At 39.6% G+C, this 22,609-nt stretch overlaps 1 protein-coding gene and 1 pseudogene across 12 annotated transcripts in view; both read left to right on the forward strand.

Annotated features, from left to right (window-relative positions):
• The window catches only part of ZNF106 (zinc finger protein 106), a 61,652-nt gene that overhangs the window by 755 nt on the left and 38,288 nt on the right, over positions 1-22,609 (forward strand). For 10 of the 12 annotated variants that reach the window (XM_045448042.1, XM_045448039.1, XM_045448041.1 and 7 more), the window contains exon 2: positions 18,265-18,350. In XM_045448042.1, the coding sequence (XP_045303998.1) occupies positions 18,297-18,350 (54 nt within the window). In that variant the 5' untranslated portion in view covers positions 18,265-18,296. Of the gene's footprint in view, positions 1-18,264; positions 18,351-20,459; positions 20,514-22,609 lie in introns of all 12 variants that reach the window. The other 2 variants (XM_045448040.1, XM_045448047.1) reach the window with 1 other exon arrangement.
• Positions 15,876-17,821, forward strand: LOC123583645 (annotated as a pseudogene).

Genomic DNA, 22,609 nt, shown 5'->3' on the forward strand with positions numbered 1-22,609 from the left:
CATCTTTAAGAGTCAGCCTAACCATTTTATTGGGAAGTTTGAGATTTCCTTGGCTCTTAGCAACTTAGGACCATCCGAGTTAAGGGAAGTTCTCTTACCTAGCAAATGGGTGCTTTATCTACCATAATGGTTTATATCGAATTTAGCTAAGCCGAAATAACTTGTGAGCACTTCCTAAAAGCCTAATAGTGTTCCAAACGCCATGGGAAATCTTAAAATGTGTTCTAAGCCCTGTTCTCGAGTTTGGTTGTGAATGAATCCATGAAATATTTAGATTCAGTTAGGACTTATTTAGCATCTGCTGCATTGTACACTCCGGTGTGTCACAAAAAATTGATGAGATACTGTAATGGCAAGTGGATTTTTGAAGCATATTTCTGATGAGGTACCTAAGATTTGACCCTAATTTGCTCAAGCTAAACTAGCTAGGGTAAGTGGTGAAATTCACATATGCCAAGTCTCCTCTTTTTCCTGTTACACCAAGTTAGATATTCTAAGCACTTTTGGGAAGCAACTACATTACAGTTATAGTTTCTAGAGTTAACTCCTGAGTCTAGAGAATGGTATGTGCTTTTAAAGGTACTAGAGGGGCACCTGGGTGTCTCAGTTGGTTGAGAGTCTGACATCGACTGAGGTCATAGTCTCAGCTCCTGAGTTCGATCCCCGCATCAGGCTCTGTGCTGACAGCTCAGCCCCAGGGCTTTGGATTCTGTCTCCCTGTCTCTGCCCCTTCCCCAGCTCACACTCTGTCTCTCTCTCAAAAATAAATAAACATTTAAAAAAATTTAAAGAAAAATAAAGGTACAAGGTAGTTTTTGAAGAGAACTTCAGCATGGGTTGGAAGGTGGTAAGAGGGTGTGAAGGAATCTGGTCAAGTTAGTTCATAATCAGTTGCTTTGATAAAAAAGATAATCTAAAAAGGAAAAACTGCAAATAGTAATTATTTAGCTTAGAGCACAGCACATGTAGTCTGCTGTATAAGAGGCTTCTGTACAAGAAAAGGAAGGAATAATGGTAGATGCTAGATGAATTGGTTCTGGGGCCAGGAATGGCTCTGTGAGAAATATACATGTTATCCATTTCCTAATTCAAACATCATAGTGGGAAGTTTAGGATTAATTTGTGTATCCAGTAAATAACATGTAGGCAGACAAGCACATTGAATGTGCTATCTCCAATTGAAACCTTATAGTCAGTTGGGTTTTTTTCCTCTTCTAATCTGAAAGAGACTATCAAGAAATTAGAGTTCCTAAGTGTTCATCAGTAGAGGACTGGTTAAGTAAAGTATGCCTTTGTAAGAATGAGCCAGCCCTCTGTGTGCTAATACTGTGTAATAACCAAGATACATTAAGTGAAAAAAAAAAAGTGAAAAAGAGGTTTCACAACCGTGTGTGTGTGTGTGTGTGTGTGTGTGTGTTTAAACTGTGGTTATTTGTGTATATATATACCTAGAATATCTCTGGAAGAATTCAGAAGAAACTGGTAACAGTGACTGGAAGTTGAAGTGGCTGAGAAACAGGAGTGGGAAGGGAATTATTTTCTGTATAAGTTTTTAAGAATTTCTTATGAAAACTTTCAAACATCCAGCAAAGTGGAGAAAATACTATATTGAACCCATGTAAATTGATCATTCTTTTCCATATCTGCTGTTACATTGCTATTTGCTTTTATTCCTGACATTTCACCCCTACACACTTTAATACATGTCTCTAATGAAAAGAACATTTTCCTGCATAACTCAATAGCATAATGACACGAAACAACTAATTCTTGTATATTATCTAAAACCTAATCTTTATTAAAATTTCCCCAAATTTGGGGCACCTGGCTGGCTTAGTGGGAAGACCATGCAACTCTTGATCTCAGGGCTGTGAGTTTGACCCCCACGTTGGGTGTAGAGATTACCAAAAAAAAAAAAAAAAAAAAAAATTTAGAAAATTAAATTAAAAAATTTCCCCAAATTGCCCCCCACTTATTTCTTCTTTTTTACTGTTTTTGATCCTATTTCCAATAAAAGTTTATGCATTGCATTTGGCTTTTATGTCTCTTGAAATCTTTTCAAATCTAGAACAGTTAACTTTTTTTTTCTTTTTCATCATAACTTGTTGAAGAGACCCTGTCAATGATCTGAATTTAACTGATTGATTCCTAGTGATATCACTTAGCTTATTACTGCTAACAAAGGTAAGGTAAATGCTTGATTGGTTTCAGGTTAAACACTTTGGGTACAATATCATAGGCTATGCTCTATACTCTAGTTTTTCCGCTATTAGTGATAGTAGTGGGTGATAGATAGTGATTGATTAGTGGGTTCAGGTGGTAAATTGGAGTTCTCCATTGAAACCAGCTGTACGTCCATTTCTATTTTAAGAATTTGAAACATGTTACCTATTGAAAGTGTAAATAATTACCTTTAGAAAGAAAAGCTCACAGCAAGAAATTGCTTCTTTTTTTTTTTTTTAATTTTTTTTTTCAACGTTTATTTATTTTTTGGGGGACAGAGAGAGACAGAGCATGAATGGGGGAGGGGCAGAGAGAGAGGGAGACACAGAATCGGAAACAGGCTCCAGGCTCTGAGCCATCAGCCCAGAGCCCGACGCGGGGCTCGAACTCACGGACCGCGAGATCGTGACCTGGCTGAAGTCGGACGCTTAACCGACTGCGCCACCCAGGCGCCCCAAAATTGCTTCTTTTTAAACTGAATCCCTGATTACTAGGTGGTAGTATCTCATTTTATAGAAAAGGAATTTCAAGTTCTGAAAGATTAAAATTTACTTGGGGTAGTAAACTTATTTTTTGTCTACTTCAGAGGTCATGCTTTTCCACCAGATTTTGTAAACTATAAACTGGTATATAAATATAAAATTATTATTACTCCTAGTAGTTATGTTACTTGTCCCTTTATGTCTTTTTGGATAGGTAATCAGTTTCTAATTATACTAGACTTTTTTGGAGTATCAGTAAACTGCGATAGGTCTCTTTAGTGTGATGAACATTCTGAAAGTTCAAAATATATGTGCAAGTCAAACTTCTTAATGATTTCTGGAGTTTCTTTTTTTTTTAATTTATTTTTTATTTTTTCAATATATGAAATTTATTGTCAAATTGGTTTCCATACAACACCCAGTGCTCATCCCAAAAGGTGCCCTTCTCAATACCCATCACCCACCCTCCCCTCCCTCCCAGCCCCCAGTTTGTTCTCAGTTTTTAAGTCTCTTATGCTTTGGCTCTCTCCCACTCGAACCTCTTTTTTTTTTCCCCTTCCCCTCCCCCATGGGTTTCTGTTAAGTTTCTCAGGATCCACATAAGAGTGAAACCATATGGTATCTGTCTTTCTCTGTATGGCTTATTTCACGTAGCATCACACTCTCCAGTTCCATCCACGTTGCTACAAAGGGCCATATTTCATTCTTTCTCAATGCCACGTAGTACTCCATTGTGTATATAAACCACAGTTTCTTTATCCATTCATCAGTTGATGGACATTTAGGCTCTTTCCATAATTTGGCTATTGTTGAGAGTGCTGCTATAAACATTGGGTTACAAGTGCCCCTTTGCATCAGTCCTCCTGTATCCCTTGGGTAAATTCCTAGCAGTGCTGTTGCTGGGTCATAGGGTAGGTCTATTTTTAATTTTCTGAGGAACCTCCACACTGTTTTCCAGAGCGGCTGCACCAATTTGCATTCCCACCAACAGTGCAAGAGGGTTCCCGTTTCTCCACATCCTCTCCAGCATCTAGAGTCTCCTGATTTGTTCATTTTGGCCACTCTGACTGGCGTGAGGTGATATCTGAGTGTGGTTTTGATTTGTATTTCCCTGATGAGGAGCGACCTTGAGCATCTTTTCATGTGCCTGTTGGCCATCCGGATGTCTTCTTTAGAGAAGTGTCTATTCATGTTTTCTGCCCATTTCTTCACTGGGTTATTTGTTTTTCGGGTGTGGAGTTTGGTGAGCTCTTTATAGATTTTGGATACTAGCCCTTTGTCCGATATGTCATTTGCAAATATCTTTTCCCATTCCGTTGGTTGCCTTTTAGTTTTGTTGGTTGTTTCCTTTGCTGTGCAGAAGCTTTTTATCTTCATAAGGTCCCAGTAATTCATTTTTGCTTTTAATTCCCTTGCCTTTGGGGATGTGTCGAGTAAGAGATTGCTACGGCTGAGGTAAGAGAGGTCTTTTCCTGCTTTCTCCTCTAGGGTTTTGATGGTTTCCTGTCTCACATTCAGGTCCTTTATCCATTTTGAGTTTATTTTTGTGAATGGTGTGAGAAAGTGGTCTAGTTTCAACCTTCTGCATGTTGCTGTCCAGTTCTCCCAGCACCATTTGTTAAAGAGACTGTCTTTTTTCCATTGGATGTTCTTTCCTGCTTTGTCAAAGATGAGTTGGCCATACGTTTGTGGGTTTAGTTCTGGGGTTTCTATTCTATTCCATTGGTCTATGTGTCTGTTTTTGTGCCAGATTTCTGGAGTTTCAAAAAAGTTTTGTACAAAGAAGCATTATGCAGTCTTAGTTCTTGTGCCTTAGGTCTTCTAGGTTTAAAAAAATATATGAGTTAGGGGTGCCTGGGTGGCTCAGTCAGTTGAGGGTCTGACTTTGGCTCAGGTCATGATCTCGCTGTCCATGGATTTGGGCCCCGCGTCAGGCTCTGGGCTGACAGCTCAGAGCCTGGAGCCTGCTTCAGATTTTGTGTCTCCCTCTCTCTCTGCCCCTCCTCCACTCATGCTCTGTCTCTCTGTCTCTCTCTCTCTGTCAAAGATAAATAAACATTAAAAAAATTAAAAAATATGTGAGTAAAAAGAAAATAAAAAAAAATTAACAGTGATACATATATATTGCTTAATTTTTTGAAAAGAACAAAAAGGTCTATAGTGAAAAATGAATTTCCAACCCCCATGCCCTCAGTTTTTTTTCCCAGAGTCAAAACCTATTACTAGTTTCTTGGGTATCCCTCTAGATAAATTCTACATATGTATGTATGTCATTAGGGTAAATTTTGACATTTATGTATAGAAGTATCTTAGTAACATAACCTAAAATAATACTGTTGAAGGTTATGCTCCAGTTTTTATTGTTTATATCCAAACACCTTTGCTAACTTTTATTCATTCATTTATTCAATATTGAGTACTTACTCTATACCAGATGGTGTGCCAGGTCATAGGAATAAAATAATGAACACAACAGACATTCCTGCTAGCTGTAATGGAGTTTACTGTCTATTGGGAGAGACAGTCATTAAGCAAATAATTATACTAATGACTATAGCAAAGATTTGGTACCAACTTTGTGCCAAACACTTAATATGGGTTTTTTTTTTTTTTTTTTTTTAATTTTTTTTTCAACGTTTATTTATTTTTGGGACAGAGAGAGACAGAGCATGAACGGGGGAGGGGCAGAGAGAGAGGGAGACACAGAATCGGAAACAGGCTCCAGGCTCTGAGCCATCCGCCCGGAGCCTGACGCAGGGCTCGAACTCACGGACCGCGAGATCGTGACCTGGCTGAAGTCGGACGCTTAACCGACTGCGCCACCCTTGCGCCCCTTAATATGGGTTTTCTAATTTATTCCTTGTAACAGCTCTATGACATTGATTCTGATAATATTTTTGTTTTATGAATGTAGAAACTGAAGCACAAAAAGGTTAAACTACTTGGTCGAGATCACACACAGCTAGTAAGTGATAGAGCTAGGTTTCAAACACAAGCAGTCTGGTTATAGAGATCTTGCTATCTTCCTTTACCCTAATGCAGTGGTTTTTAATGAGTTTCAGATCATCTCCTAGGGAGGTTTGGAAATTTGGGGGGTATTTTTAGTTTCAAAATCATTGAGAGGATGACACTGACTTTACTGGATAAAGATCCGGATGTTAGACATCCTGCAATGTAAAGAACATCCCTACCCTATACAGTAAAAACCTGTTGTACATTTTACATCACTTTCAAATGGCCCAGAGGATGTTCATGTAGGTGAAAAATCTGTTTCTGATCACATGAACTTAGAACTAATTTTTTTACACATGAATTATTTTTTGTTCTGTTTTGTTTTTGCATAGAGCACAGTTACTGTGTAAATCAAGAGATTGTATTTTTTTTAATATTTTTTAACGTTTATTTATTTTTGAGACAGAGAGAGACAGAGCATGAACAGGGGAGGATCAGAGAGAGGGAGACACAGAATCTGAAACAGGCTCCAGTCTCTAAGCTGTCAGCACAAAGCCCGACGCGGGGCTCGAACTCCAGACCACGAGATCATGACCTGAGCTGAAGTCGGCCGCTTAACCGACTGAGCCACCCAGGCGCCCCTGTAGTTTCTTTATTTCAGAGTTTACAAAGAGTTGGTCACTATTTTGGAAAATCGTATCACGTTCCTGGTATTTTCATCAACGATATAACATGCTTTTATCAGTCTGTATTTGCAGTTTTCACACTCATAGTCTTCATCTAATAGAGTCATGCCCGAGCATTTACATGTTGAAATAAATATTATTTTATTTTTTAAATTTTTGTTAAAAAATGTTTTATTTATTTTTGAGAGAGAGAGAGGGTACCAGCAGGGGAGGTGGCGGGCTGGGGTGGAGGGGAGAGAATCTGAAATAGGTTCCATGCTGACAGCACAGAGTCTGATCCAGAGCTGGAACTCATGAACTGTGAGAAAATGACCTGAGATGAAGTTGGACACTTAACCAACTGAGCCACCCAGGTGCCCTTATATAATATTTAAAATTTGACATGTGTAAGTAAGTTACAGTCACTCTGAATTTCACTAAGGATAGGAGCTATTATAAAATATTTATAATAAAAAGGTATAAATACCTTGAAAGAAAAATTCCATGGTCACCTTTGGGACAGCTGCTTGAAGAGCATACTGGGGATTGTTTCTCTCTCTTTTTTTTTTTTATGTTTTCTTATTTATTTTTGAGAGAGAGAGGCAGAGCATGAACAGGAGGGGCAGAGAGAGAAATACACACAGAATCTGAAGCAGCTCCAGGCTCTGAGCTGTCAGCACAGAGCCCGATGTAGGGCTTGAACTCATGAACCGCAAGATCATGACCTGAGCTGAAGTTAGACGCTTAACCAACTGAGCCACCCAGGCGCCCTGTACTGGGGATTGTTATAATCATGTCTCATATTTATGGATGAATGAAAATTCCCATAACATTTTAGGGGAAAAAAAGAGGGTATTGTGTCTGATATGGTTGAGAACTGCTGCTCTACTGTCTGCCTCAGAAATAGTCACAGTTGTGATAAGTGGTATGAAGGAGGTACAGGATTTTAGGAGAGAAGTGTGTATGAGGGAGTATGGCCTAATCTGAGAGATCAGGGAGTGCTTCCCCAGGCAAATGACATTTGGACTGAGATTTGAAGGATGAATAGTTACCTAGATGGAAAGGAATAAAAACATTCCAGGGAGGGGGACCAGCATATGAAACAGCTCTTTGGAGGACTTTGTTAAGTATTGTGGTTTTTGATCTTAAATACTTGGATGCATTGAAGGGCTTTTTTATTTTTTATTTATTTATTTTTAATGTTTATTTTTGAGAGAGACAGACAGAATGTGAGTGGGGGAGGGGCAGAGAGAGAGAGGGAGTCACAGAATCCAAAACAGGCTCCAGGCTCTAAGCTGTCAGCACAGAGCCTGACACGGGGTTCAAACTTGGGAAGAGCAAGATCATGACCTAGGCCAAAGACAGACAGTTAACTGACTGAGCCACCCAGGCCAAGGGTCTTTTATTTATTTATTTTTAATTAAAAAAAAATTTTTTTTAACATTTATTTATTTTTGAGACGAGAGAGACAGAGCATGAGTGGGGGAGGAAAGAGAAAGAAGGAGACACAGAATCTGAAACAGCCTCCAGGCTCTGAACTGTCAGCACAGAGCCTGACATGGGGCTTAAACTCAGGGACCGCAAGATCGTGACGCGAGCTGAAGTCGGATGCGAGCTGAAGTCGGACGCTCAACCGACTGAGCCACCCAGGCGCCCCAAGGGGCTTTTAAAAGTAAGAAACTGAGGCATAAAACATAAGAGCTTATGGTCTTGGGGCGCCTGGGTGGCTCAGTTGGTTAAGCATTCAACTTCGCCTCAGGTCATGGTCTCACAGTTCATGAGTTTGAGTCCTGCATGGGGCTCTACTTGGAATTCTGTCTCTTCCTCTCTTTCTGCCCCTCCCCTTCTCTCTCTCTCTCTCTTTCTCAAAATAAGTAAATAAATAAACTTAGAGTGTATGGTCTTGGCTTTTTCAGTGTATGGTTGAAGGAATCATAGAAGTGAATGTTTAGGTTGAGGTGAAATGGAAGTAGACTAGAATCCTGAGCCATTTCATGAAAGACATCTGCCATTCAAGAATCATCCTAGACGCTAGCAGATTTGTCACTAGACCTAGGGCCTCCCACTCCATCACAAGGCTGAGGGGCATGTCTTCTTTGATCACCCTCACCTGCTTGAACATTGCCTGGAGCCATTCAGTCAGGTTGAAGGCTCTGAAAAGTGTAAGCATGTGTCTAGTTCTGATCATGGCTTAGTAAGCTCCTTCTGGCAGACCTTCCTGCAGATAACAGCTATTAAATCAGAAGTACATAAAACAACTAAAATCACTGGAGAGTTACCCAAAGCAAACAGATTCTGGAAGGGAATTAACACTTGAGGAACTGATGCACATGATTTCCCATTTTCATGGCTGCAGTCTGTGCCAGGTAGGGTGGTTAAATTTCTGATGTTAAACTTCTAGTGTCTTTGGCCTGAAGAACCAAAAGATAAGGCTCTAGGCAAACACACCTATTGGGAAGTAAAAGGAGAATCCTGGAAAATAGAGAAGCCTCAAACTCTTGTGAATGAACTCTACTGAAATCTTGACAGAGTGTGGAACTATGCATGTGTAGAACAGACTCTAAGAAGTTCAGCTAAGGGTGAAAGAACTGAATTGAGATTTCATCTACCTAAGAAACAGAGTTTGCAGTTTGAGTCAACCAATTTACATACCTACTAAAACAAAAATAAATTAAAAAAAAAATCACTCTTTGGGACCTGGGTGGCTCAGTCGGTTAAGCATCAGATTTCGGCTCTGGTCATGAACTCACGGTTTGTGAGTTGGAGCCACACATCAGGCTCGTGCTGATAGCTCAGAGCCTAGAGCCTGCGTCAGATTCTGTGTTTCCCTCTCTTTCTGCCCCTCCCCCGCTCGCGTGCACACACACACTCTCTTTCAAAAATAAACATTAAAAAATTTAAAAATCGGCACTCTTCAGAGGAATATAAAGGAATTCAGAGTCTCCACAATATAACATTTATAACATCCAGCATATATTCCAAAATTACTCATATACAGAGGATCAGGGAAATGTAACCTATTCTCAAGTTAAAAGACTATCTTAATCTTAAAATACTCAAATGTTGGAATTAGCAGGAAAGGATTTGAAACTTTTGAAAAATATGTATTAGTAAAGAAAAGGAAAATGATGCACAGGAAAATACTCATAAAGAATGAGTATTAGGGGACATGGGTGGCTCAGTGGGTTGTGTCTGACTTCAGCTCAGGTCATGATCTCGCAGTCCGTGAGTTCGAGCCCCGCGTCAGGCTCTGGGCTGATGGCTCATGATGGCTTAGAGCCTGGAGCCTGTTTCCGATTCTGTGTCTCCCTCTCTCTCTCTCTCTGCCCCTCCCCCATTCATGCTCTGTCTCTCTCTGTCCCAAAAATAAATAAACGTTGAAAAAAAAAAATAAAAAAAAAAAAAAGAAAAGATTAATAATGTTGATAAACCCATAGATACACTAATAAAAACAACACAAATAACTAATATCAGGAATGCAAGGGATTTATCACTACAGATCCTGTAGAACAATAAGGGGATATTATAAACAACCTTACGCCAAAAAATTTGACAATGTAACTGTGCAGTTTCTTGAAAATATCAACATACTAAAGCTGACACAAGTTGAAACAAAATCTGAATAAACTCATATTAAAGAAACAGGATAATGATAAAAAAAAAAAAAACTTCCGTAAAGAAAACTCAGGGCCATAATGGTTTCACTGATGAATTCTATCAAGTACTTTTTGTTTGTTTGTTTTTGTTTTTTAAGTAGACTTCACCACCGTGCAGAGCCCAATGCGGGGCTTGAACTCATGATCCTGGGATCAAGATCCTAGCTGAGATCAAGTCTGATGCTCAACTGACTGAGCCATCCAGGCACCCTGAATTCTGTGAAGTATTTAAAGAAGCAATAGGGGCATCTTGGTGGCTCAGTTGGTTAAGTGTCTGACTTCGGCTCAGGTCATGATCTCACAGTTTTTGGGTTCAAGCCCCGTGTCAGTCTCTGTGCTGACAGCAGGGAGCCTGGAGCCTGCTTCAGATTCTGTGTCTGCCTCTCTCTCTGCCCCTCCTCTGCTCGTACTCTGTCTCTCTCTCAAAAATAAACATTAAAAAAAATTAAAGAAGAAATAACATCAATCTTAAACTTCCAGAAAATAGACAGAAGGGAATTGCTTCCAAACTCATTTCACTAGTACATCATTACCCTAATAACTAAAACCAGATAAAGATGTTACAGATTTAAAAGAAAATTACAGAAACATGCCTTATGTACATAGAGCCCCGTATGATTCTGAGCAAAATATTAACAAATCGTAATACATTACGATTAAGTGATCTTTCTGATACAGCAAATATAGTAAAATGTTATATGGCAGAATCTAGGTAATAGATATAGGGATATATGGGAACCTGGATGTGGGATGTTCACTATGAGAACCTTTCAGCATTTTTGTGTTTGAAATTTTCCAAAACACAGTATAGGGATTAAAGAGAATATTATGAACAGATTTGTATTTTAAAGAGATTATTTCTGCTGCAGTGTAAGGAATTGGGAAAGTACAGGAATACCTGAGAGTAGTTTGAGAGAGGGTGCTGGGACCTGTTAGGAGGATATTATACAGCTGTTCTTTTTAAGGTGACAATTTCAAGGTAAATTAGAGCTCTGGGAAAATTTCCATGCTGTTGGAATGCTGAACTTTTGAACAGTACCAAATTTTGTCTAAGCATATTTTTTTTTTTTACTACTTACTTGCTGAGATATTTGGATCTATCACTGTATGCATGTGAGCTTTTAGTAAACAGTAGATTTTTGACATTTACAAAGTGACGTTGAGGAGTTTTGCAAATTCAAAAATTTGCAGACACCACTGCTTTAGCACATAAATTCCTCCCTAAAATCTGATGAGATATATGGTGACCTTTGCAGACTCAACAATTTTTTAAATATAGGACGAAGGCATTTAGGAGGCTATTTTAAAAAAAAATTGTTTTCATGTTTATTTATTTTTGAGAGAAAGAGTGCGAGCAGGGGAGGATCAGAGAGAGAGAGGGAGACAAGCATCTGAAGCAGGCTCCAGGCTCCCTGCTGTCCGCACAGAGCCTGACGTTGTGCTTGAACCCATGAACCATGAGATCATGACATGAGCTGAAGTCAGACACTTAACTGACTGAGCCACCCAGGTGTCCCTAGAAAGCTATTAACATCAATTAAACTGCTAAAGTAAATGTTTTACTGTATTACACCATGACTATAGTTAACCATGAACTTAAAAATTTCTACAAAAAGAATAGTGAAGATGATTGTTATTATAATCATACTTGTATAAAGTGGATGAAGATTACTGAACATACTGTTAGCAAGAAGATGCATGGAGAACAATGAAGCTTTTTGAGGAGAATGTTGGGCAAGTTAGCTAGAGTCACTCATTAGCTTGCAGGGATTGGAATTCATGCCACAGAATTTAAAATTTCTTGTCACAGAATTTTAAATTTTAATATCTATAAAAGATGGATTGAATACAGGAATAAAAATTTTTTAAATTGCTAAATAAATGCAACAAGCTACCCAGTTATAGTTTTAAAACAGTGGTCACATAACCGGTCCTTGGGTTTATGACCTACTCTGTTATATGATGATAACATTTGCTAGTATTTTATATTACCTCGTTAAGGTTGGTGTTACCCCAGTTTCTTTTTCAGTTACTTTTCATTCTAAGATATAATGCTTGCCAGGTTCCAGAATTGAGTAAAGAATTGGAACCTGATGGTAGTTCTGAGTTAAGGGATCTGTAGTCCACCCTTTCCATTTTCCTTGCCTGGTCATGGGCAAGCTTCACTTGAGAGGGGCACAACTTTTAATGCGCTTTTCTGAGTCACAGACTTAACTTCCGGTTTTTTTGTTAGCCCTATGCTTACTAATAAAGAGTGGTTAGTACATGTACTCTTCCTAAGTGTTGTGGTAGGGCAGATAATATAAAAAGTAGGAATGCTAGCGAGTAAAATGCTTATAAGCTTATGCTCAAAGATACTGGATGCAGGAAGCCACCAATCACTTGCCTTGGGAATCAGGAGCCAGCCAAGACTTAGAACTAGCAAATATGACAGGTACCTACAATAAGCCTTTGAAAGTTCTGGTTATAGGTTGATGTGATAAAAAATACTTTCTGACCTTTATTACCAGCTCACTTCTTCCTTAGCTAGGAGCCTTGGAACTTTCTAGGGAGGCCCACTGAGCAAAGGGAGGACCCTCCCAGAGTGCCTCCCAGAAGTGCCCGTCATATCTTTGCTCTGTAACCTTCTGGGCAACCTAGGGGTAGTAGGAAAAACTTGCTCTGTCACTGAGCACTGTCTCTCTGTTACCCTGTTTTGCTCATCAGAAACCCATTACTTTTTTGTTCAGGGTTGAGATGGAGGCACACAGTTAGTTACCTTTGGAATTCAGAAAAGGGATTCTAATCTGAGTACCACTCTCCCCACCTCAACAAACCAAAATCAAGCCTTTTCTTTCTTTTTTAAGTTTTTATTTATTTAAGTACACCCAACCTGGGGCTCGAATTCACAACCCCAAGATCAAGAGTCACATGCTCCTTTGACTAAGCCAGCCAGGCACCCCTAAGCTTTTTTTTTTTCTTCACTGTTTCACAGTGTATTATTGTCCTGTAAAGTCTGCGTTGGCTTTAATTAGGTCAGAGTTCAAATATCTTAAGAACTACTGAGTTTATTGTAATGAATCTTAGGAGGTTTATAAACAGATCCCATCCTCATGGGAAGGTGAGGGAGACCAGACATAACCTACCATCAAACGGCCTGTACTTACTTACATTGCAGGTTGTTTAAACAGGAAAATGAGATAATGTGACAGTGTTGCAAATAAAGTTCTTTGACACCAAACAGTGTTTTTCAGCCTTGAGTTACATAATAAATATTTGGAGAAATATTGTAACGTTGATGTTTGAGATGGACTACAGAGTTGTGAGATAGCGGTTACTGGGAAAGGTGTCTTTCTGACCTATTTAAATCACTTTTGAGTGTCTACCCTTGTATAAGGGTGGGGATAATGAGTATAATGAGGCACAAAATGGAGTCTCTGGAAATTCCAGTGTAATAATTCTACTCTGCCTACACAACTGTATTTCTTTTTATTAATAAGCGATGTGGATGATTCTGTTGTACTGCTTGGGTTTAGAACTTCTTTATATACTGGGGGGCAGGAGCCAAGGCAGGAATCTTTAATGGGTGGAGCAGTTGGTTGAAGGGAGGATAGATAGACCTGTAAGGTCTTATGGGTTCATCACATTGAAGAATAGATAGCAAAAATGAAAAATAGAAATCTGTTAGGACTCCTGTATGACTAAATACAGGAATCTGAAGGAAAAGAATCAGTAATATGGTTTTTGGTAATTGTATTGACAGAATAGCAATTAGAATGTTGAGAAAAGGGTATTTATTATGGGACTTTTAAGGCTGTTATGACTAAGAAATATCACAGATATTTCTCACAGTTTGGGGAAAATTGGAAAAATTTCATAGTGGATATTTTTAAGTGATATGGGAGGAAAACTCAAGGGGGTTAAAGTGAGAATGGCAGTAGTTGAATTGTTTTTATATACTTACTTGACTTGTGTAATGTAACCTCTCAAGCACTTTGAGATTGCAGAGTTGGGCGGTTTCTATTTCCTTGACTTCTAATCCTTAAGACCTTGAAAGAGAGCAGTGGTTCCCATCTAGAAAGCTGTGAGCTAATTTGAGTATTTCAGAGAGTTTAATGGAAATCATATATTAACCCAGATTAAAGATATGGAAATTAAAGTTCCTTTGTCTTTGGCTGGAATCCTGTCAATTCAGTTCTTAAATACTAGGTCTTCCTTATTGATGAAATGCTTTGTTAGCAGTTATACTTTTTAATTTTTTTACGGACGTTAAAATGAATTTACTTAATTCATGCAGAGTCGAAACATGGAGCTTGTGAAAGGAAAAATAAATAATAAGAGGGAGTCTTTGGTTAACAGGTTGATAGAGAATATTTTATTTTATCTTTATTTATTTCAATCCAAATTAGTTAACATACAGTGTAGTATTGGTTTCAGGAGTAGAATTTAATACTTCATCTCTTACATATGACACCCAGTGCTCATCCCAACAAGTGCCCTCCTTAATGCCCATCCCCCATTTAGCCCATCCTCCCACCCACCTCCCCTCCAGCAACCCTCAGTTTGTTCTCTGTAAAGAGTCTCTTATGGTTTGCCTCCCTGTCTGTTTTTATCTTCTTTTTCCTTCCCTTCCCCTATGTTCATGTTTTTCTCAAATTCCACGTATGAGTGAAATCATATCATATCTTTCTCCAACTGACTTATTTCACTTAGTGTAATACCCTCTAGCTCCATCCACGTTGTTGCAAATGGCCAGGATTTCATTCCTTTTCATTGCCAAGTAGTGTTCCATTATATATATATGTATGTATGTATGTATATATATGTATGTATATACATATATACATACACACACACATACACATACACCACGTCTTCTTTATCCATTCATCAGTCAGTGGACATTTGGGCTCTTTCCATAATTTGGCCATTGTTGATAATGCTGCTATAAACATTGCGGTGCATGTGCCCCTTCGAATCAGCATTTTTGTATCCTTTAGAGAGATACCTAGTCGTGCAATTGGTGGGTCATAGGGTAGTTCTATTTTTAATTTTTTGAGGAACCTGCATACTGTTTTCCAGAGTGGTTGCACAGGAATATTTTATTATATGACTTTATTTCTGTATCCATTTACTGGGAGTTAATTGGCTAGTTAGTGCTTAGTTCTTACTTGACTAAATATATAAAAACACCACAATAGCTGTTGTTGCTTGTGCCAGAAAGTCAAACTTTTTCATCAACTCTGTTGCTTCTAAGTTTTTTGTTCCTGTTTTGCTTTGATGATTAATAACTTGAAGCAATATTAAAAACATTTCTGTACAGGATAGAGCTGGGCTGGCTCACTTGAGCGTATGACTCTTGATGTCAAAGTTGTGAGCTCAAGCCCCACGTTGGGTGTAGAGATTACTTAAAATCTTAAAAAAAATTCTGGACATACCTTCTTTATGATTGTTTCCCCAACTCTTAGAACAGTGCTTGGTGCTCAATAAATGCTTGTTGAATGAAACAAAATACTGTATGTAAATAGTAATTAAAGTTGAAGTAAACATTAAGATATAAGAGAATTAAAAGAATAATGATGCATTGACACTGAGTACCAGAGTGATTTGTGTTAATTTTGAGATCTAAGAGGTAGTAGCAGTATTTGAAGCATGAATAATACTGTACTTATTCATAAAGGTCTTTTTCTTTGTTGTATTAGGTAGTTGGCATTCAGCTTTCTCAAATGGCCAAAATTTTACCTTATAACCTGGTTTTGGTGTGTTTTTTTAAAAAAGTTATTTTAGTTTAGAGAGAGTGCACTAGCTGGGGAGAGGGGCAGAGGGCAGGGGTGGGGGAATAGGAAAGGAATCTTAAACAGGCTCCACCCTCAATGTGAAGCCCAGTGTGGGACTCGATCCCATGACCCTGTGATCATGGCCTAAGCTGAAATCACGAGTCAGATGCTCAACCAACTGAGCTACCCAAGCGCCCCTTGTTGAATGAAATTATTTCAGACATTCAGGAATCATATGAAGTGGGTTGCAATAGCAAGGAAATTGCTGAGTGACCAAGAGAAGTAGAAAACTATAGGTCTCTTCCTTACTGGTCCTTCCACCATGTTGTCTAGGAGCTACAGATTAAATTAGGGTAGTTTATAACTTCATTACTTCACAATTTTAAGGTCCCTAAGGAGTGAATCCAGGCAAGGAAGCAGATATGTCTGTTAGAGCCTGGTGTTTCATGTGTGGAAGGAAAAACAGTGATGCTTGGGAAGTGAAATTAAATTCTCATGTAAGGCATCTTTGAAGGGGCATAAGAGAAAAATATGCTAGCGCTAGAGGATTGTAAAATAAACCTTCTGGTTTTAATCCAAACCTCAGTATTTACTCAGCTCTGTCTCACATTTGGTAACCAAAGATAGTTCCATTTGGAACAGTTCTACAAATGCTTATGGGATGCCCGCATTATGGCAAACATGGTTTTAAGTGCTAGATCTATACTAGTGAACAAAATATACAAAGTCCCTGGAAATAGAATTAAGAATTAAAAATAAATATATGCTAATTCGGGTAGTAAGAGATACTTGCCTCAGATGTCTTTTGCTGTTTAACAAGCTAGCCCAAAATTTCCTGGCGTAAAAGAAATATCTTACTGTCTCTTAACATTCTGAGGGTTGAAAAGGCTCATCTGCATGATTCTTTAAGTCGTCTTACTTGGGGACCCTCATTGGCAGCTTACCTGACATGGCTCATTCACTCAACATGGCTGTCAGATGGTGCTGGTCATTGGGTGCTCACCTGGGCCTCAGTTCTTTTCCCCTTGTCCTCTCCTTGTGGCTTGGGCTTCCCACAGCCTGTGGCTGGGGAAGGGAAAATGAACCACACCTTCGATGGGTGGTGGTGATAAGATTAAATTGCAAAAGAATACGCGGGGTGGGAGATAATGCCGTGGCCCTCTACAGAAACAGCCTACCACAGTGCTATTAAAAATATAAAAATCAGGTAGCATACCCAGTAGTTCCATGGATCTGCCTCTTCCTTCAACAGTATTTGGATGTATCAGACCCAGGGATACCCCTTCTTCCGGCCTTCTACCACTCTCCAACCTCTTTTCCAGTCACAACCTTCAGATCCATCTTCTAAGCTATCCCTTGCCTCTGAGACCAGCTAACACTGTGGTTTTTGGTTTTGTTTTTAAGATTAGTTCCTTATTGCCAAACATGAGCTCCTGGATTTGTCAGAATTATTCCCCTGAGGTGGTGGCTGCTGTCAACCTCCTGGTCAACCTGTATCTGCAGGTTTCCTACACCTACTTCTCTCTGGGCTTATATATCAACCATGATGTTGTGACTCTGGCACTTCTACAAGTTAACTGAGGAGAAGTGTGGGGGTGCCCACTGTCTCCTCAAGATGCAAAAACTAGTGGGTGGCCGCACCCTCTAACACAATATGCAGAAGCTGTCCCAAGATGGGTGGGGTGAAACCTTGGACACTAGGGGAGACACTATGGTCTTGGAGAAGAAACTGAACCAGGCCTTTTTGTATCTGCATGCCTTGGGTTTTGCCCATGCAGACCCTCATCTCTGTGATTTCTTGGAGAGGCATGTACTTGATGAGCAGGTGAAACCATCAAGAAGATGGGCAACCACCTGACAAACCTCTGCAAGCTGGCTGGTCCCCAGGCTGGGCTGGGCAGGTATGTCATAAGGACATCTTAAGGAAGCATATTCCAGGCAGAGAGAATAGGACATATAGAAACTCTAAGGTAGGAGAATCCTTGGTGTGATCCAGGACTAGCAAGAAGGGCAGTGTGGTGGGGCATGGAGTTAGATTGAGAGAAGCAGATATTGTGGCCAATGGCAAGGGACTGGATGTCCTGTGAGTGAGATGGGAATCTGTTGGAAGATTTTGTGCAGAGTAGTTAAGTGATCTGACTTAAATTTTAAAAGAATCCTGTTGTGAGAATCTTTGGCTCCTGTTTTGAGAATAGACTATGAGAGGACACGAGTGGAGCTAGAGACTCAGGTCAGTAGGCTAGTGCCATGTGAGATGACAGATCCGCTAAGTAGTGAGGCTGGGGTGGGTTTGGGATGCATTTCAGCATGGGAGTGGCAGGATTTGCTGATGAGGGTGGATATGGGGTAGGAAAGAGGGATCAAGGATGACTTCCAGAGTTCGAATTCTCATTTACCAGCGTGGGAAGACTGGGAAGAGCAGGGTGGAGGTGAGGGAGATGCAAGACTCGTACTTTTAGCTTGCGTTGAGGTGAATCTAAGAGGACATCTGGGCAGAAAAAGGTTGCTAATTGTTACTTCCTCATTGCAGGTGTGACGTTGAGTGCTTCAGATCTGGTCACTATGGTACGAGAACGAAAATGCATATTGTGCCACATTGTGTACACCTCAAAAAAGGTAATAAATAGAAGAGGGAGAATCCAAGGCTTTTGTGACTGATTTTTTTTTTCCCCAGAGACATCACGTGGAATTTGTAGATAGGTGAAAGCTTTTAATGGTGTCTTGTTTCCTAAACCATAGTCTCATTCCACTGGTTTCTTTTTTGCTGCCTCATGAAGCCAATAACTGCATTATTAAATCTCTACCCAGAATTTGAAGATACTCAAAAATCAATAATAAATAGTTACTAATTTAGTCAGTAATTAGTTACAGAGAAGATGCCTTAAAATTCAATTTATTTGAAGTTATACTATTATCTGAGGAGCTAAGGATACAGCATTTGTTGTCTGTACCCGCATTCTGCTTCTGCCCATGCTTGTGAAAAGTGCAGCACATCAAAAATGGTGTTAACAATACCCTAGATGTCCACAAGGTGGGAGTGTTGCTCAGAGAAAAAAAACACATCTTTCAGAACTGAAAAGAACTTGTACCTTAGGGAAATTGACTGCAATTTGTCTCACTTTTTGCTTTTTCTTGACTGTGTCGTTTGGTTTTTTTTTTTTTTAATTTTTTTAATTTTTTTTTAACGTTTATTTATTTTTGAGACAGAGAGAGACTGAGCATGAATGGGGGAGGGTCAGAGAGAGCGAGACACAGAATCTGAAACACTCTCCAGGCTCCGAGCTGTCAGCACAGAGCCCGATGCGGGGCTTGAACTCACGGACCGAGAGATCATGACCTGAGTCAAAGTCAGCCGCTTAACCGACTGAGCCACCCAGGTGCCCCTCGTTTGGTTTTTAAGTAGTGCTGCTAGCTAGAATGCTGAGAGATTTTTCTCTAAGCTTTTTTTTTTTTTTTTTTTTAATTTTTTTAATGTTATTTAGTTCTGAGAGAGAAAGGCCAGAGCACGAGCAGGGGAGGGGTAGAGAGAGAGGCAGACACAGAATCCAAAGCAGGCTTCACACTCTGAGCTGTCAGCACAGAGCCTGACACAGGGCTCAAACTCAAGAACTGAGAGATTATGATCGGAGCTGAGTCGGACACTTAACCGACTGAGCCACCCAGGCACCCCTCTAAGCTTTTAAGATGTCCTGGATTGTCACTGAAAATTCAGAGAACTGGGAAGATTATCATGGGCTAAGTTAGCCAGAGAAGTTTGAGTGAACCTAGAAAGATGTTTGGGAGAAAGATGGTTTAAAGAAATAAAAGAGAAAGATATTTTAGGTGGAATAACAACATGTACACAAGTGAAGAGGTAGAATGGAGTATAACAGTTCTAGGAGTCTATCAGAAGGCTTATCTGATTAAAACAGTTTTGTTTTGGGAATAGTGGAACTGCAATATAATTTGTAATTTATTTATGTATTTTTTTTTTTTATAAATTTTTTTTTTTTTCAACGTTTATTTATTTTTGGGACAGAGAGAGACAGAGCATGAACGGGGGAGGGGCAGAGAGAGAGGGAGACACAGAATCGGAAACAGGCTCCAGGCTCTGAGCCATCAGCCCAGAGCCTGACGCGGGGCTCGAACTCACGGACCGCGAGATCGTGACCTGGCTGAAGTCGGACGCTTACCCGACTGCGCCACCCAGGCGCCCCTATAATTTGTAATTTAAATGCAGATAGTTATAAACCGTGTTGAATGCCAGGCTGAGGGGTTTGATTATGATCCATCCAGTAGGCTCGGGTAAAGAAATGTTTTTTGTTTGTTTGTTTGTTTTTCCTGTTTGGGATTTCTGTTAGTGATGGAAAAATCAATCAGGAGTTTATTTGTTTGTTTGTGCATTAATATTTTTTTAAAGTTTATTTACTTAGAGAAAATGCAAGTGGGAGAGGGGCAGAGACAGAGGGGGAGAATCCCAAGCAGGCTCCATGCCGCCAGCACATGGAGCCCCACACGGGGCTTGAACTCATGAACCCACGAGATTGTGACCTGAGCCAAAATCAAGAGTCTGACACTTAACCAACTGAGCCACCCAGGCACCCAGTTGGGATTCTGAAATCATGTTTAATAATATGGCTGATATCTTTTATAAGAGTAAAAGAACCGTTCTTCTAGTTTAAAAATTTTTTGACCAAGGTTTATGCTAATTTGTAATAAATAGAAATTCCTTATGGCTCCTTTCAGATTGGAGGGAGATGGGAACTAGAGAAGATGTGAGAAGGATAGGCAGACACTCAGGTATGGTTTCAGACTTTCGTGGTGTAGGAGCCCTATCTTGTGATATCTCATAATTTTGCCATTTTAAGTCTTTGGACGTTTCTTCTACTCTAGTTTAAAACATTTTTGTCTCTGTATTTTTCCATGGATCATAATGAAGTTAAATTAAGAGCTGTGATTGATTACCTACTCCTGCCTTAGGAAATGCCAATGATAGGTTTCTTTTTTTTAATATTTGTTTTTGAGAGAGAGAGAGCGAGCGAGCATGAGCAGGGGATGGGGGGGAGGGAGGTCAGAATTTCTGAAGCGGGCTCTGAGCTGACAGTTGAGAGCCCGATGTGGGGCTTGAACTCACGAACTATGAGATCCTGACCTGAGCCTAAGGTGGATGTCTAACCGACTGAGCCATTCAGGTGCCCTGTCAATCATAGGTTTTTAAGTGAGGGAATGTGTGATTTAAGTGTTAAGATTAATGTGGTATTGTGGTGCCTGGGTGGCTCAGTCATTTGAACCTCCAACTTTTGATTTAGGCTCAGGTCATGATATCGAGCTTTGTGGGTTCAAGCCCCACCTCGGGTTCCGTGCTGACAGTACGGAACCTGCTTAGGATTCTGTCTCCCTCTCTCTCTGCCCCTCCCCTCACATGTGTTCTCTCTCTCTCTTTCTCAAAAATAAATAAATATTAACAAAAAAAGTTAATGTGGTCTAAGAAGTAAGCAGAATGGGTTAGTTGAAAGGAATAACTCTGATAGTTTTAGATAGATTATGAATAACTTATGTTGAAGCAGTGCTTTCCTCTAGTCTCCCAAACTAGCATAACCCTAATTTCTCCAAATATACTGTGGAGAATAAAAAGAACCTAAATGTCCTAAGTATGGGGAAAAGCTGTATACTGCATCCCTGAGCATTCTGATGCTCATTAATTTATGAAAGGCTGAGAAGCCCTGGAGTTAAGAAATACTAAAAAAAATAATAATATGGGGCGCCTGGGTGGCGCAGTCGGTTAAGCGTCCGACTTCAGCCAGGTCACGATCTCGCGGTCCGGGAGTTCGAGCCCCGCGTCGGGCTCTGGGCTGATGGCTCAGAGCCTGGAGCCTGTTTCTGATTCTGTGTCTCCCTCTCTCTCTGCCCCTCCCCCGTTCATGCTCCGTCTCTCTCTGTCCCAAAAATAAATAAACGTTGAAAAAAATAATAATAATAAATTTGTTGTTTTCAGTGTTTTCTAAATTTGTTCAACTGCCAAATCTTTTTAAAAAAATTTCTTTCCTCCTTCTCCTTTAGAAAATATAACATTGTTAATATAGAAGAACTAAATAGAAGCTTGATAACTGAGCAAGTATGCATTTGGGGCTATTACTCTAATCCCGTGGCCATGGATCTTTCCTAGTTATTTTGAAAGCTCAGTTGTCACACTATTTGCATTCATTCCTTGGAGCAGGATGGGAGAGGATTTCAGATGTAAATTTAGGAAAAGATTTGTGAAGTGTTTTAGACAATCAAGTCATGTTAAAACAAGTTTTGAATGATAACATTTTTATAACTGAAATAGAATATAGAATTAATTTTTATATCAGAGAGGATGACCTATTTCAGTGAATGGTGTTTTGGTCAGAATGGTTGCAAGAAACAGAGGGACTTAAATTTAGCTCAAGAAAAGGGAATTTGGCACATGTAAATATCATATAAGGAAAAATTGAACAAAGGGATGCATAGGGATTTGAGTAGGTGTTGTATATTGTTCATGGATTTTTTCATTGTTTATGTCACTAACTTGACTCAGCTTTCAGTTATGTAAGTGTTCATTGTAATTAGTGGCCAATCAGTTGTAGGTAGAAGGACGTCACATGTAAAGCCATCCTCCAAGTGAAGCATTTGTAGAGATAGGAAGGAAATGATGGTCATCTTCAATAAAATTGTCATTTAAGGGATGTATTTTTTTTTTTTTTAATTTTTTTTTTTCAACGTTTATTTATTTTTGGGACAGAGAGAGACAGAGCATGAACGGGGGAGGGGCAGAGAGAGAAGGAGACACAGAATCAGAAACAGGCTCCAGGCTCTGAGCCATCAGCCCAGAGCCCGACGCGGGGCTCGAACTCACGGACCGCGAGATCATGACC

Source organism: Leopardus geoffroyi, chromosome B3 (assembly GCF_018350155.1).
Source record: "Leopardus geoffroyi isolate Oge1 chromosome B3, O.geoffroyi_Oge1_pat1.0, whole genome shotgun sequence".
Classification (NCBI taxonomy): domain Eukaryota; kingdom Metazoa; phylum Chordata; class Mammalia; order Carnivora; family Felidae; genus Leopardus; species Leopardus geoffroyi.